Genomic DNA, 12,470 nt, shown 5'->3' with positions numbered 1-12,470 from the left:
TGCATCATGACTACTTTCTTTCACTCATGAATTCAAGTGATCCTATATATATATATATATATACATTCACAATGAAGATAAAACGCCCTCGATTGCAAGTAGCCCGCCCCGAATCCACCTTTGCAGCAGGAAACGCACGATGGACGAACCTCGACCTAGACCCAGTCCCAAAACACCAACGCAACTGGGGTAGCATAAGCTTCATTGGTACTCCCCATACATCCAGGCATTCCAATCGATCATCCTAACAGAAGAAACAGCATACTGGATCTCCGACGCCTTCAACGTCAGCACCTGGCAATTCGCCAGCAGCATCCTCGCCGTAGGCCTCAACTACAAAGACGCCCTCATCATCGTCGCAATCGCCTTCTTCATCATCTCCATCGTCATCGCTGCTAACGGCGCCGTCGGCGCTATCTATCACGTGCCGTTTCCCGTGATCGCGCGCGCGAGCTGGGGGTTCTACGGGTCGTATATTGCTATTCTTTCGAGACTGGTGTTGGCGGTGGTTTGGTTCGCGATTCATAATGTGAATGGTGGGAATGCGGTGAGGGTTATGATTGGGGCTATTTGGCCTAGTTTTCTGGGGATTGGGAATGGGATTCCTGCCGGGCAGGGCATTACCACGCAGGGTATGGTGGGTTATATGATATATTGGATCGTGCAATTACCGTTGCTGTGTGTGCGGCCGGAGAAGGTACGGTGGTTGTTTGTGGTGAAGTCAGTGCTTGTGCCGATTGCATGGGTTGCTATACTTATCTGGGCGTTTGTCGCTGAAGGGGGTGGGAGTATGTTCCAGGAGACGTCAAGTTCGACTACAATCTCGGGATCGACGTATAGTTGGTTGTTCCTGGCGAATATGACCTCGATTCTGGGGAACTATGCAACGACCAGTGTCAATCAGTCGGATTTCTCGCGGTACTCGCGGGTGTCGGCGAAGTGGCAGTTGTTGTATGTGCCTATGTTGCCGATTGTGTTTACGTTTATCTCGTTCATTGGCATTGCCGCGTCGTCTGCTGGTCAGGCGCGGTATTATGGTGGCACTGGTGAGATCCCCTGGGATCCGACAGTGCTCATTAGCAACTGGTCCAGCCGGGCTTGTCGATTTTTTGCAGCTGCGAGTTTCGTCCTCGCTTCGTTGGGTGTGAATATCTCGGCAAACTCCATCTCAGCAGCAAATGACCTCGCCGCGCTGGCACCACGATACTTCAATATTCGTCGGGGTCAATTACTCTGCGCGTTGTTGTCATGGTGTCTCGTGCCGTGGAAGATCCTCGCGTCCGCGGAGAGTTTCCTCAACTTCATGTCTGCATACGCTATCTTCCTCGCGCCGGTAGCGGCCATCATGTTATGCGATTACTGGGTCGTCAAGCATCGGAAGTACGATACGCTCGCGCTGTATCAGCCGTTTAACCAAACGTATCGGTATTCGTTCGCACGTGTGATAGCTGGGAAAGAGGTTAGTGTTTGGGGGGTTAACTGGAGAGCCATTGTTGCGTTTTTGGCGGGTGTGGTGCCGAGTTTACCGGGGTTGATTCATTCTGTTAATAGCTCTGTTGAGGTTGGGGTGGGGATGAGGCCGTATCAGTTTGGGTGGTTTCTGGGCTTTGTTGGCGCGAGTGGTGTGTATGTGGGATTGTCGTGGTGGTTTCCGGCGAGGGAGACGGTTGTGCAGAGGGCTGTTCTTGCAGACGAAATATACGAGAATAGGGTTCTAACGGGGCTGGGCATTGAGGAGCTTGAAAGGGACGAGTATAAAGGGTTTAAAGTATAACAGTCTGGGTATTATGTCCATAAATGTACAATCAAACACTGGCAACAGCCTCTTTTAGCACTTTGCTTGCACCCGACGACGCGCGACCAACCTCACCACCTTCTTGCCGCGCATTTTCCAGTCCCCGCTGCACAGCGGGCATAAACCGATTCGCAAACACGCGGTACCGGTCCTCCCGCGTCTCATACATTTCCCCTTCTTCATCGCGCGGCTGTCCGAACAAATTCAGATATGCATACGGCACCGACGCACCGGGGATCATATGCTGCTCCGTCTGACACAGCGGAAAGCCCCATGCCTCACCAACCTCATCCTCGGATGAATTAGATCGCACATCAATACCCTCGTCAGCATCACACAACCCCGCATCCAGAAACCCCCCAAACGCTCCTAACACCTTAATCATAGCCTTCCCCTGACTCCCCGCCTTCCCAAACGACGCGCGGTTCGCAGACCACTTTGCCGACTCCTCCGTGTGCCAACCGAGCACAGACAAGAAGCAATTCAACGTCTTAATCCACCCCCCGGCGCAGGATACCACCTCACCTCCCGCAACCTCGACAAGCCACGCTAACACCTCAACAGCAGACACCCGGACGTCAACTGCTAAATGCGTCATCCCCGCACGAATATACGGCATCATCTGCGAGACATGGTCCTCGATATCCCTCGCCGGCAAGGCGCGGAGGAGCTTGAGCAGCTGCGTGCGCACGCTGTTGCTTGCATCCAAGACCAAGGGGAGTAAGTTGGGGAGAATCACGCTTACTGGTTGTGGGAGGGGAGAGTCCACGGGCCGCGAGGTGATGGCGGTGGTTAGGTGCGAGAGGGATTCGCGGCGTTGGGTGTCGGATTTGGAGGTTAGTAGGGAGAGGTGGTGAGTGAATTGGGTGTTGCTGGAGGGGGCGGAGAGGCGGAGGGATTGTTGGTTTAGGGTGATTGCTGGCCCTTGTTTTAACAGTCATTCATTATACTGGTGTGTGTAGGCTTACATTTTGACTGAAAACTGGTGTCTGTAAAGTTGTCTGGCTTGGGCCTTGCCTTGCCGACTTTGAGTTTGGGTTTCTGCGCATGTTAGTATCTGTTTAATCTTTATGATTGAGAGACGTACTTGGAAGTCCTTTTGCTTATCCTTTCTCTTTTTACTGCTGGATCCCATTTTTGCGTTGCTTGTTGGTCGTTCGTTGGCTGCGTCTACTTGGTTGTAGAGAGGAATTTTATACTCACGTGACTCACGTGACGCGCTTTCCTGATTGGGATGAGACTAGTATAGACAAGAGACTACAATTCAGGAGACGACATCTCAGAACCAGCATACACATTACTGGATATTCTTACTATTATTACTTATTGTTAGATATCAACACTGGGTTAAGCTTAATGACAGCCCAATGATATTGCATTTCCAGACCACGATCCGAGTCGACCAGACCTATTGAAAAGGACTCTCCTCTCCTCTACGGCATTGACTCGTACAATTACCAGCAACGCTGGACAGAATGGTCTTCGACGCCTTCCTATCATTCCGAGTCCCTGCTGGACCCCCCAAGGACCAGGGACAACCAGATCAACCACAAAAACAACACCCAAACCCAACCCCAAAGCAAAGAACAAAACCAACCCTACTAAACATAACAGAACTCCCCCCCTGATACGACCCAAACCCCTACATCTACACCTCCTACCGTTCCCTCACCAACTCCTGGCCACGCTCGCTACACAGCTGGACATACCTCCACAACGAAACAACAAACATCTTCTCGCACCTGATTCCCGCCGTCATACTCTTGTTCAGTCATGGATGGTTATACGAGTATCTCCATGCCAGACACGCACATCTCACGCATTTCGATTGGACCGTTATCTCGACGCAGTTACTCTCCGGAGTTATTTGCCTGCTTGTCTCGGCGGTGTATCACACGGGACTTAATCATTCAGAGGGTGTGGCGGGTAACTGGTTGAGGTGTGATTATGCGGGGATTATGGAGTGTATGGTGGGGTGTTTTGGGAGTGGGTTGCATTTTGGGTTTTATTGTTGCCCTGGGGTTAAGTGGTTTTATTGGGGGGTGGTATGCATGCCTCCTATACCCTGGATATGAGTGTGCGTGTGTGTGTGTGTGTGTGCGTGAGAGTGACTAACTGGGTAGATTGGCGTGTTATCCTCGATGAACGCTGTGTTTCTGTTGAATCCGAGGTTCAGTGGCCCGAAATGGCGTCGCGTGAGGTTGGGTAGTTTCATTGGCACAGGGTTATCTGCTTTTGTGCCGATAGCTCATGCATGGGTTCTCTGGGGACCAGTGTATCTCTGGAACGTGGGAGTACCTTATTACCTTCTCGAGGGATTGTTGTTGCTCATAGGCTGTTGGTTTTGGGAGGTACGTCTTTACTACCTACCCTCAGCATCTAATACTCACGGTGTTGACTATAGAGAAGATACCCCGAATCCAAATACCCCGGCAAATTCGACATCTGGGGCCACTCGCACACAACATGGCACGTCTTCGTTACACTCGCGATCCTAGCACATATCGCCGGTCTACTGAGTGCGATGGATTATATCTATTCCCAAGGATGCTTTATTCCTACCTAGCACTAATTAACTAGATCCTGGCAGACACATCAAGTTAGTTGTCCACAACCAACTCAACCCTAAAGAAGGGGAGAACAAACCACGCGACCCACCCCCCAGCGCCTTCGCAACCATCTCCTGCGCAGACTGCAACATGCCCTTATCCTCCTGTTTCTGCGCCTGCACGTCGCTCCAGCCCTCGCCGACATCCACGCCGCTGCCTTCGCCGTGAGCACGGCTGGTAGAGGGTGTATCGGACATACGGCGGGTGGTTGGCGTTGTATCGCCTGTTTTGTCAGCATTTCTTTCCGTATTGAATGCTGGAAGGAAGGAAAGGTACCCGGCTGCAAAGGCGCGGCGATACGCTCCGCGACGCTGCTGGCGGATTGGCGTGCTTTGGAGGCCATGCTTTCGGGCTGCATGGTTGGGGTTATGGGATCAGATGCCTCTGCACGGAGGAGTGAGTATCATTTTTGTCTTGTTAAGAGGGATAGGGATGAGTGGCGGTGGTTACCCTCCGGAGATTGATTGTCGCCCTGTACATATTAGTCGTGGCTCTATTGAGAGCGAGTGACTTACCATCATTCCAGGCATGGTGTTGTGGTATCGTTTATTGTGGTAAAGTCCTAGATATTGTCAGGTTTATTGTTACTCGAGGAAAGAATAAGTAGAGACACTACGGAACCCTACTCCGGTTAGGTCATTCTCCCGTCAACCAGCGTAACTACGGATCAAAAGTAAGTAACTGATTAATGCATTCATAGAACATCAAAGAAAACCCGAATAAATCAAATAGAAATGCGCACTTCTGCCCGGCCGTTGCCTTAACATGACACGTAAACACATAAACACATAAAAATCAAAGCGAAAAAAACAGAAACAAGGCTAGCCGGACAGACGCGATTGTATCAATCAAAGCACAGAAACACAAAAAAAAAAAAAAAAAAAAAAAAAAAAGAAAAAAAAAAAAAAAAAAAAAACAGAACCACACAACCACACAAGCTCAAACGCAAAACACCTAGCAACCGTTCTAACAGCCTGACCGTATATCATTAACCACCAGACATGGACACATCCTGGATCAGGTGGCGGCCGACTGATCGCTATCCCATAAACTATAGCATTTTAATAATAGGAAACCTGACCAGTTTTAATCCATATCGTAGCAGCGCAGTTGTGCACCCAACACCGTGCTCAAATTGTCAAAAGTCCGTCCCAGAATCGGCATAGGTCGTGTCTATCGTGATTGGTATGAAGAATGAAAGGAAATGGAGAAAAACGAATAAGGAAAGAGATGCAGCATCTCTGCTTACAAACTCATGGTCAACCACTCCCATTCTTGACTTGCTCCCTGTCCACCAGCAATGCTATGGTTTGCCGGGTTGGCCGCTGCAGGTGGCATGGCAGGGGCCAATGGTATCACCTTGGACCGATTCGCGGCGGTGGACTTGTCTTCTGTGGCCTCCACGTCAGTGGCCTTTTCCAGCCGTCGTTGACGCTTCGGTGCCACTTGCACGGCGCTTCGTGCTTGTCCAATTCCTGATCCAGAGGTCGAGGTCGAGGTCGAGGTCGAGGCCGAGGCTGCCTTTGGTGGTGCAGCCGCAATGGGCACGACGCCGGATTTGGCCATCGCATTGGTACTCCGACTTGCCGGGGTGTTGTTTCCCTGGATGGCCGGGGGAGACTCCGAAATAGTCGTCGTGGCTGTCTGCGGACGACTCGCGGTGGCTGCTGCCATAGACGCCTGCTGCACCGAATTCTTGCGCGAAGACTTCTTCGAACGCGAGGTGCCCACCGCCAGAGTGTTGGCACTGCTGCGGTTGCGCTTCTTGATAACGTCAGTCTTGAGCGACAACGGCCGGACCACACCGTGCAGCTTCAGGAACAAGCCACAGGCATTGCAGAGAGGCTGACCCTCCGGGTTACGCCGCCACAAAGGAGTCGTCTGGGTAAAGCAGTTGGTACACGTCGTAGGGCCAGTGCTGCCCTGTTCGCCATTCTTGGGGCTGGCCGGTCGCGATGGGGCAGCACTGTTGAGACCCGACTCGGGCGGCGTGTTGGGAGAGGGCTGCTGCGTATTGTTGTTCTGCATACTCTGGCGCAGCAGCTGAGTAGCGTTGGGAGTGGATGCCGTGCGGGCAATCTTCTGACGTCGGGGATCCTGTTCACGGTTCCGCACCTCACTGACCGACGCCGCAGATCCATGTGTGCGATTCAGACTGTTCCAGTCATTCGAGTCCATCATGTCGGGCGATCCGATCGTGATGTGCCTGCGGTGCTGACCAAATCCGGGCATCGAATGGAAGGAGTCCGGGATCTGCGCCTCCCAGTTCATGGCGGAATCTCCGTCGTCATCTTCATCTTGCTCGTCCATCGAGTCAGCCGGCATGGCCAACCCGCCGTGCTCGGAGAAAGCGTGTGCATCGTCCTCATTGTCCGATTCCCCGCCAAAGGGGAACATTCCCGAGTTGGAGTTGTTGGTGTTGGGGTAGTCCGTTGTCCCCAGCACGTGCGAAGGGTTGATATGTTGCTGGGTCCGGAAGCCAGACGACAATCCACCAACCTGTCCCATGCTATGTTGTTGTTGTTGTTGTTGTTGTTGTTGTTGCTGTTGCTGCTGGCGGGAATCGCGGTTCCCATTGTACATATACCGGGGATGCAGCGAGGCGGACAGGTTCGACGATCGCTGGGCGAGGTAATTGGGAACACGACGCTGCGTGCGGGAATCGGCCGTGGGCAAGTCGAAATACATCGACTGCTCGTTTTCATACAAGGCCTGCGGAGTGGACACAGTCGACTGATACCCGGACGGGGGTGGAGAGAAGAGTTCGGTGGAGTTGAGCGAGGAGGCCAAGGGCGTGTGAGCGTAGAGGTTGGCGAACGGGTTACCCGACGTCATCGGAGAGTCGTGGGGGGAGAAGGTGAAATGAGACTGGTATGGACCGGCAGAGTTCAAGATCGGATCATCCAAGCCAAAAGTATCCAGGCCAAACGGGAGAGACGCATGGGGATTGTTGTTGTGGTTATGGTTGTTTCTGTTGTTATGGTGACGGTTACCATTGTTGGGATGGTGAAGGCCAAATGCCGACGACGACGCATCCAAGGAATAATCGGGAACACCGGACGACAGATCGGGATCGTGGGCCAGCATGCTGTTCGAAATGGGCGGTACCAATGGCGACGATTCAGCCGGTCGCTTGCGAGTAGGAACCTGGAAACTGGCCAAGAACTGACGGTCGTCAATGCTAGTCTTCCGCACCCGACGTTGGACATAGCCAAATTCATTATTCCTGCGCTGTTCTTGGGGCGGATGGGGAAACGAGGCGGGGACGGGCTCCTCGGAGTCGGGATGACTGCGATGCTTGATAGGGATGGCTGATGCGTGGGACTTGTCACCCTCGGGGGGTGATAACGAGGGTTCCACAGGGGACTCGAAGGGGACGATGAAATCATCGAGATTCATGGGATCGGAGGTGTCCTCGGTGGGGGCGGTGGTGGTGGTCGTGGCCGAAGTGCTGGGAGCGGTGTAGGTTCGGTTGGAATGGCGCAGTTGGGCGATGCCACTACCGGTACTAGATTAGTTAGAACGTTGTACAGAGTAGATCTGGAAAGAGAACATACGATTGGCGTTGTTCACGCTCCTTGCGTTTGAGATTCATGGTCATCATCCGCCAAGTGAGATTCTCCATGCGCTCCTGGTTGGGCAGCTGGGCCTTTGTTCTCGAATATAACCTCCAAATCTGAGTGGCTAGGGGGTCCTTCTTCTGCATCTCGTCGGGGCCCTCCGGATCAGGTCGTATGGTGCCACTCCCCCATTCAGGAAAGAGGGAGTCTTTGAGTAAATCCCCATGGTGGGAAGAGTCTCGGGGACTGAAGGGAGGAAGGCCATAAGGGAAATCATCGTAGAAGTTGGTGGAGGAAGTCGAGAAACGGTCAACGTCCGAGGTATCTAAGCCAGCCAAGCCAGCGGATTGATTCGGTCGCACATCCCCATGTCCTCCGCCATGGTCCATGCCAGACATGGCTTTTTTTAAATATAAGCCGATTGGAAGAAAGGACCGAGAGAGGAGAGATTGTAAGAGAGAGATAAAAGATAAGAAAGAGAAGATAAGACGGGGAAAAGAGAAACGAGAGGGGAAATGAGGAGAGAGAGAGAGAGAGGAGAGGAGAGGAGAAGACGGAAAGTGAGAGTGTTGGACGGTTGATAAGCAGCTGCAGGCAAGAGGAGACGGTCAAATTCTCGTACCCGCCGTAGACGAAGCAGTTCAAGGCCAATGATGCAGGTGCACCTATAATAATAAAAATAAATTAAGAACAAGGCCTTTAACGCTTGGACTTGGTGTGTGCAGGATATCTGTATGTGGTGGTAGGTATGTGCTCTGCCTTGTATGGATCGTCGACCGGGGGGGGGGGAGGAAGAAGAGGAGCGAGTCACGACGCTGGAAAAAAAGAAACAATTCTGAATGGACGAGAGACAGAGTCAGATTGAGCAGAGAAGGCAAAAGGAAGAAAAGAACATGCAGGATTGTCCGGGGGGCTTACTCTGTCTGTTCGTACTGGAAGAGGAAGATCGGGTCTGAGCGTGGATTCAGTGTCTGTGATTGCCTGGGGGCCTAGACCCTCCAGACGCACATATCCTGATAGATGATAACAGTGATTGTGGTGGTGTAGTAGTGGTTGTAGTAGTGGTGGTAGAGGTAGAGGTAGAGGTAGTGGTAGTGGTAGTGGTAGTGGTAGTGGTGGTGATGGAGAAGGCTGTAATCCGCGAACGGTGACAGGCGGAATGCGGTCAGAGAGGCAGAAAAGAAAGGAAACAAAAGTTGAATTGACTCGAGGAGCAGAGGAGCAGAGAGAAAAGAAATACCAGTAGAGAGACGAATTTTACACTCCCGCCGTAAGAGAATAAACTACTACTTTATGCACTACTAATCAGATTATTCCTGTTAAAAATGGCACTAATAATGATATTAACAAGCTTGTCTAACTTGCATACAGTGGACCTGGGGTTGTGGCCTGCATTGGTTAGTTTTGTTTCTTTGCTTTTCTTTCTTTCTTTCTTTTTTTTTTTTTCTTATGCTGCTCTACAATTGGAGAGTTTATTCAGCTATGATTTGTGTTATTACCAATTCGGACTTATCCTGTGAACTCTGCGCATACAGAGTTCCCTACAGAGTTCCCTACAGAGTACATCCCGGCCGAATAACAAAAGTACAAGTACATACATATAGTCTAGACTAGATATAAACAGCACCGGCTCAGTCCTCCCCGAGAGATCGGGCCGACCTCGACGCACCGAGTAGCGGAACAAACCGTTTAAGTTGTGTCAGTATACTACTAGCAGTATACTTCGTAGTAGTGGTCCTATTCTACCCGACGGCCCAAACATCCGGACCAGAACCAGATGCGGGGTCTGACTCGATGACTTGAATGGTGGACCGCGAAAATGAGATAAGAAAAGATAAGCTGATAAGCTGCCATCACTAATAGTCCTTGTCATGCATATATTTGCTTTTACATACTATACAGAGTACTAACTAGTACTTTGTTATGTGAAACTGTTATAGGTACGGGATATTCTGTACAGTGCTCCTAATAGGAATTGTTCGTGTGAGCCTTAATGGCAATGACAGGCAATGTCTACTGGGCAATGAACGGAGTACGGAGGGCTCCGTACTCCGTCGTATCCGTAGTAGAGGCACACGAGTCCATACTCGTACTTTGAAACATCACATGACAGTATTCTGTAACTACCGCTTGGCACATGTGCCTGTGCATCCTGATAACATAACCCTGGATACCCAGAGTCCGGGGTACATCAATCTCCAGCCCATTGGCTGGTGTTATCAACCTCGTGTCAGATATAAGCTCCGATTGTCTACCTGCAAGATCTATGTACAGTTCATCGTGCATCCTATTCTTGAAAGCCAAGTCCATCATTGTATCATTGTTTGTTCACTCCATCAACGGCGCAGTGTCATTGGCTTAGAAAAGCGACGCGCTGCTGACCGGAGTCGAGCTAACTGGAGTCGAGCTGGCCGGAGTCGAGCTGGGCGTCGGGGTAACAGACACAGTCGGCACGCTAGAGAAACCAGAGCTACTGGCAGCAACCGAAGACGACGAGGTGGAACTCAACGGAGTACAAGCGTCGTCCTTGCCATCAACAGGAGGTCCCCTGCCGGGGATCTCGCACGGAGCGGGAGGGCCTCTTCCAGGGACCTCGCCGGGAGAAGGGGGTCCTCTACCAGGGTTGCCGGGCTGGCCAAGCTGGCGCTTGTCGAAAATGCCAGTGGGACGCTGGGGGATGCCAGAGGAGAAGACGGGAGTAGGCAAGTCGGAAGAAGCAGGAGGTCCTCGTCCAGGGTTGCCGAGCTGACCAAGCTGAGGGAGGGCGGTAGCGCAGCCCAAGAAAGCAGTGAGAGCAAAAACAGTGAGCTTCATATTGGAGGTATGAATAACACAAATTTGAGAGAAAGTTGGTTGAGCAGAAAGACCCAGACGTCCGGAGAGACGGCCTTTATAACTACCAGACCGTGGACCGTGGGGGCATCAGTGACGCATGGAGATCAACCAGGACCACCACGTACGGAGTCCTCCATGCTCGCACTGACAACCCGGTTCCTGAGCCGATGGATACCGCCAAAGGAAACGATAAACCCTTCTGCATCATCATCCTGCCGCTGTCGCCGAAAGCACACTCGTTGAAGCTTCCTGCGATGGATAAGTCGAGACCATCTCTCTCAAGGATCATCCAGTGAGCTTTATTGACTTCTGACCTGTGTAGCAGCCCAGTCTCTCTTCGCCAATGAATGTGCGTTGTTGATAGCGTGGCGGGTGTCGCCCCTCTGCTTGAAGACTGCAGTGACTGTATCCTGCAGGGGTCATTGTGGGGTGGTGGCTGAGGTCTGTTCTCATTCATCCAGCCGGAACTATGCTTTTGTCATTGTTTCTGGACACGGGAGGGTTATGGTGATCCATCACCCGGGAGGTAAGATCCACGACGCCAGTCCCTGGTACTCGATGTTTAGAAACAAGTACCTCTTATCCCAACAAAAAGACATCCAGGCCGCTCACTTTATCATGGAGATGTATCGAGAACGACAAAGCATTGTCCTGGTACAGAGTAGAGGTGCTGCAAGACGTTGAAGTACGATGAAAAACGCACGGCCGAGGTCTGGGCACCGGGAAATAACCCCGGGAGTGAAACTAATTGGTACCTGAGGCAGCCCATCCCACATTCCGATATCGTACAGAGTAGTTGTACTTGATGTACTCTAATCGTATAGAAACCCCTGTAGAGTGGACTGCAAGATACATATATCTGGACATGCTAGCATCGCCATGTCCATTGACACTCCCAATGTACCGTGACGAATTCATCCGGTCCAAAACTCTTGTCAGTGAGGATCTTGCTTGGCGAAAGTTGAGTTGTGGGATGTCGTCGTCAGTGAATGGGAGATTATCTGGTACTGTTTGTTTCAGCAGTGAAGTGCTTCTGCCGTCCTGTCCTCTGTGAAGCATGAGTTTCAGAGCGATAGAATATGATTATGAATGTTAGGGAAACATGAAAAAGTGGCACCTTGTTTGAATGCCTTTGTAGAGCACCAGGATGGCCCGAGTACAGTATGGTATAAACGCTAGGTAGTGTACGAGTCTTGGGACCAACTATCTGAAAGGGGAAAAATGAAATGAAAGAGATAGACTTCCGGAAAAGACTTGTACCCAATTCCAGAAAATACCAGAAGCCAATGACAACAACCGTTTCTTTCCCGAACTCTTCCTTGACACAAAGACGGCGACAATACCCCATTCGAACAATCCGATGACGTGCTTACTAGTCTGGGGTGATCTCCCCGGATCTCAGATCTTGTTATCAATCAGATGTAGACTGTGACTGTCACATGAATTCTTGTCTCGATACTCTATATTGAACGACCGACTATGTATATACAAATTTAGGCTTTTGGTGCAAACAAATTGACAAGAATAATATTATATTGGAGCGCCGTTCGAACCACTCACGCTCTCGATATCACGTAGCTCGTAATCGAGTTGAACCCGGAAATAGTAATAAAAGAAAGCAAGTCTAGCCCAGTATGCATGCAAATGGACCCGTCCATGCAGGGAAAAAAA

General features: G+C 51.2%; 6 protein-coding genes across 6 annotated transcripts; 2 read left to right on the top strand and 4 right to left on the bottom strand.

Annotated features, from left to right (window-relative positions):
* Positions 1 to 71: 71 nt before the first annotated feature.
* Positions 72 to 1,774, top strand: ASPGLDRAFT_135278 (nucleobase cation symporter-1 family protein; the record flags this gene model as incomplete). The annotated part of the gene is made up of 2 exons (XM_022541363.1): positions 72 to 207; positions 261 to 1,774. The coding sequence occupies 2 exons, from the start codon at positions 72 to 74 to the stop codon at positions 1,772 to 1,774; spliced, it is 1,650 nt and encodes a 549-aa protein (XP_022396860.1).
* A 31-nt stretch (positions 1,775 to 1,805) lies between these two features.
* ASPGLDRAFT_135093 (IPI1/TEX10 family protein) lies at positions 1,806 to 2,930 on the bottom strand (the record flags this gene model as incomplete). Its single annotated transcript, XM_022541345.1, has 3 exons — positions 1,806 to 2,713; positions 2,764 to 2,836; positions 2,883 to 2,930. 3 exons carry the CDS (start codon positions 2,928 to 2,930, stop codon positions 1,806 to 1,808), a joined length of 1,029 nt encoding a protein of 342 aa, XP_022396859.1.
* Positions 2,931 to 3,423: 493 nt separating this feature from the next.
* ASPGLDRAFT_1502778 (hemolysin-III family protein) lies at positions 3,424 to 4,391 on the top strand (the record flags this gene model as incomplete). Its single annotated transcript, XM_022542129.1, has 3 exons — positions 3,424 to 3,840; positions 3,919 to 4,146; positions 4,200 to 4,391. Coding segments are annotated over 3 exons (807 nt in total), but the record flags the coding sequence as incomplete, so codon positions are not given.
* Positions 4,331 to 5,169, bottom strand: ASPGLDRAFT_878368 (uncharacterized protein). Its single transcript, XM_022550434.1, has 5 exons — positions 4,920 to 5,169; positions 4,855 to 4,876; positions 4,681 to 4,788; positions 4,442 to 4,627; positions 4,331 to 4,378 (listed from the first exon to the last, which is right to left on the bottom strand). Exons 1-5 carry the CDS (start codon positions 4,932 to 4,934, stop codon positions 4,368 to 4,370), a joined length of 342 nt encoding a protein of 113 aa, XP_022396857.1. The 5' UTR covers positions 4,935 to 5,169; the 3' UTR covers positions 4,331 to 4,367.
* Positions 5,170 to 5,272: 103 nt separating this feature from the next.
* ASPGLDRAFT_85242 (uncharacterized protein) lies at positions 5,273 to 8,767 on the bottom strand. Its single transcript, XM_022550325.1, has 2 exons — positions 7,962 to 8,767; positions 5,273 to 7,912 (listed from the first exon to the last, which is right to left on the bottom strand). Exons 1-2 carry the CDS (start codon positions 8,360 to 8,362, stop codon positions 5,650 to 5,652), a joined length of 2,664 nt encoding a protein of 887 aa, XP_022396856.1. The 5' UTR covers positions 8,363 to 8,767; the 3' UTR covers positions 5,273 to 5,649.
* Positions 8,768 to 10,193: 1,426 nt separating this feature from the next.
* ASPGLDRAFT_51724 (uncharacterized protein) lies at positions 10,194 to 11,171 on the bottom strand. Its single transcript, XM_022547595.1, has one exon. It carries the CDS (start codon positions 10,776 to 10,778, stop codon positions 10,323 to 10,325), a length of 456 nt encoding a protein of 151 aa, XP_022396855.1. The 5' UTR covers positions 10,779 to 11,171; the 3' UTR covers positions 10,194 to 10,322.
* Between the last annotated feature and the right edge of the window lie 1,299 nt (positions 11,172 to 12,470).

The sequence above is a fragment of the Aspergillus glaucus genome, assembly GCF_001890805.1.
Source record: "Aspergillus glaucus CBS 516.65 unplaced genomic scaffold ASPGLscaffold_25, whole genome shotgun sequence".
Classification (NCBI taxonomy): Eukaryota; Fungi; Ascomycota; class Eurotiomycetes; order Eurotiales; family Aspergillaceae; genus Aspergillus; species Aspergillus glaucus.
This window is presented reverse-complemented; position numbering and strand designations above follow the sequence as displayed.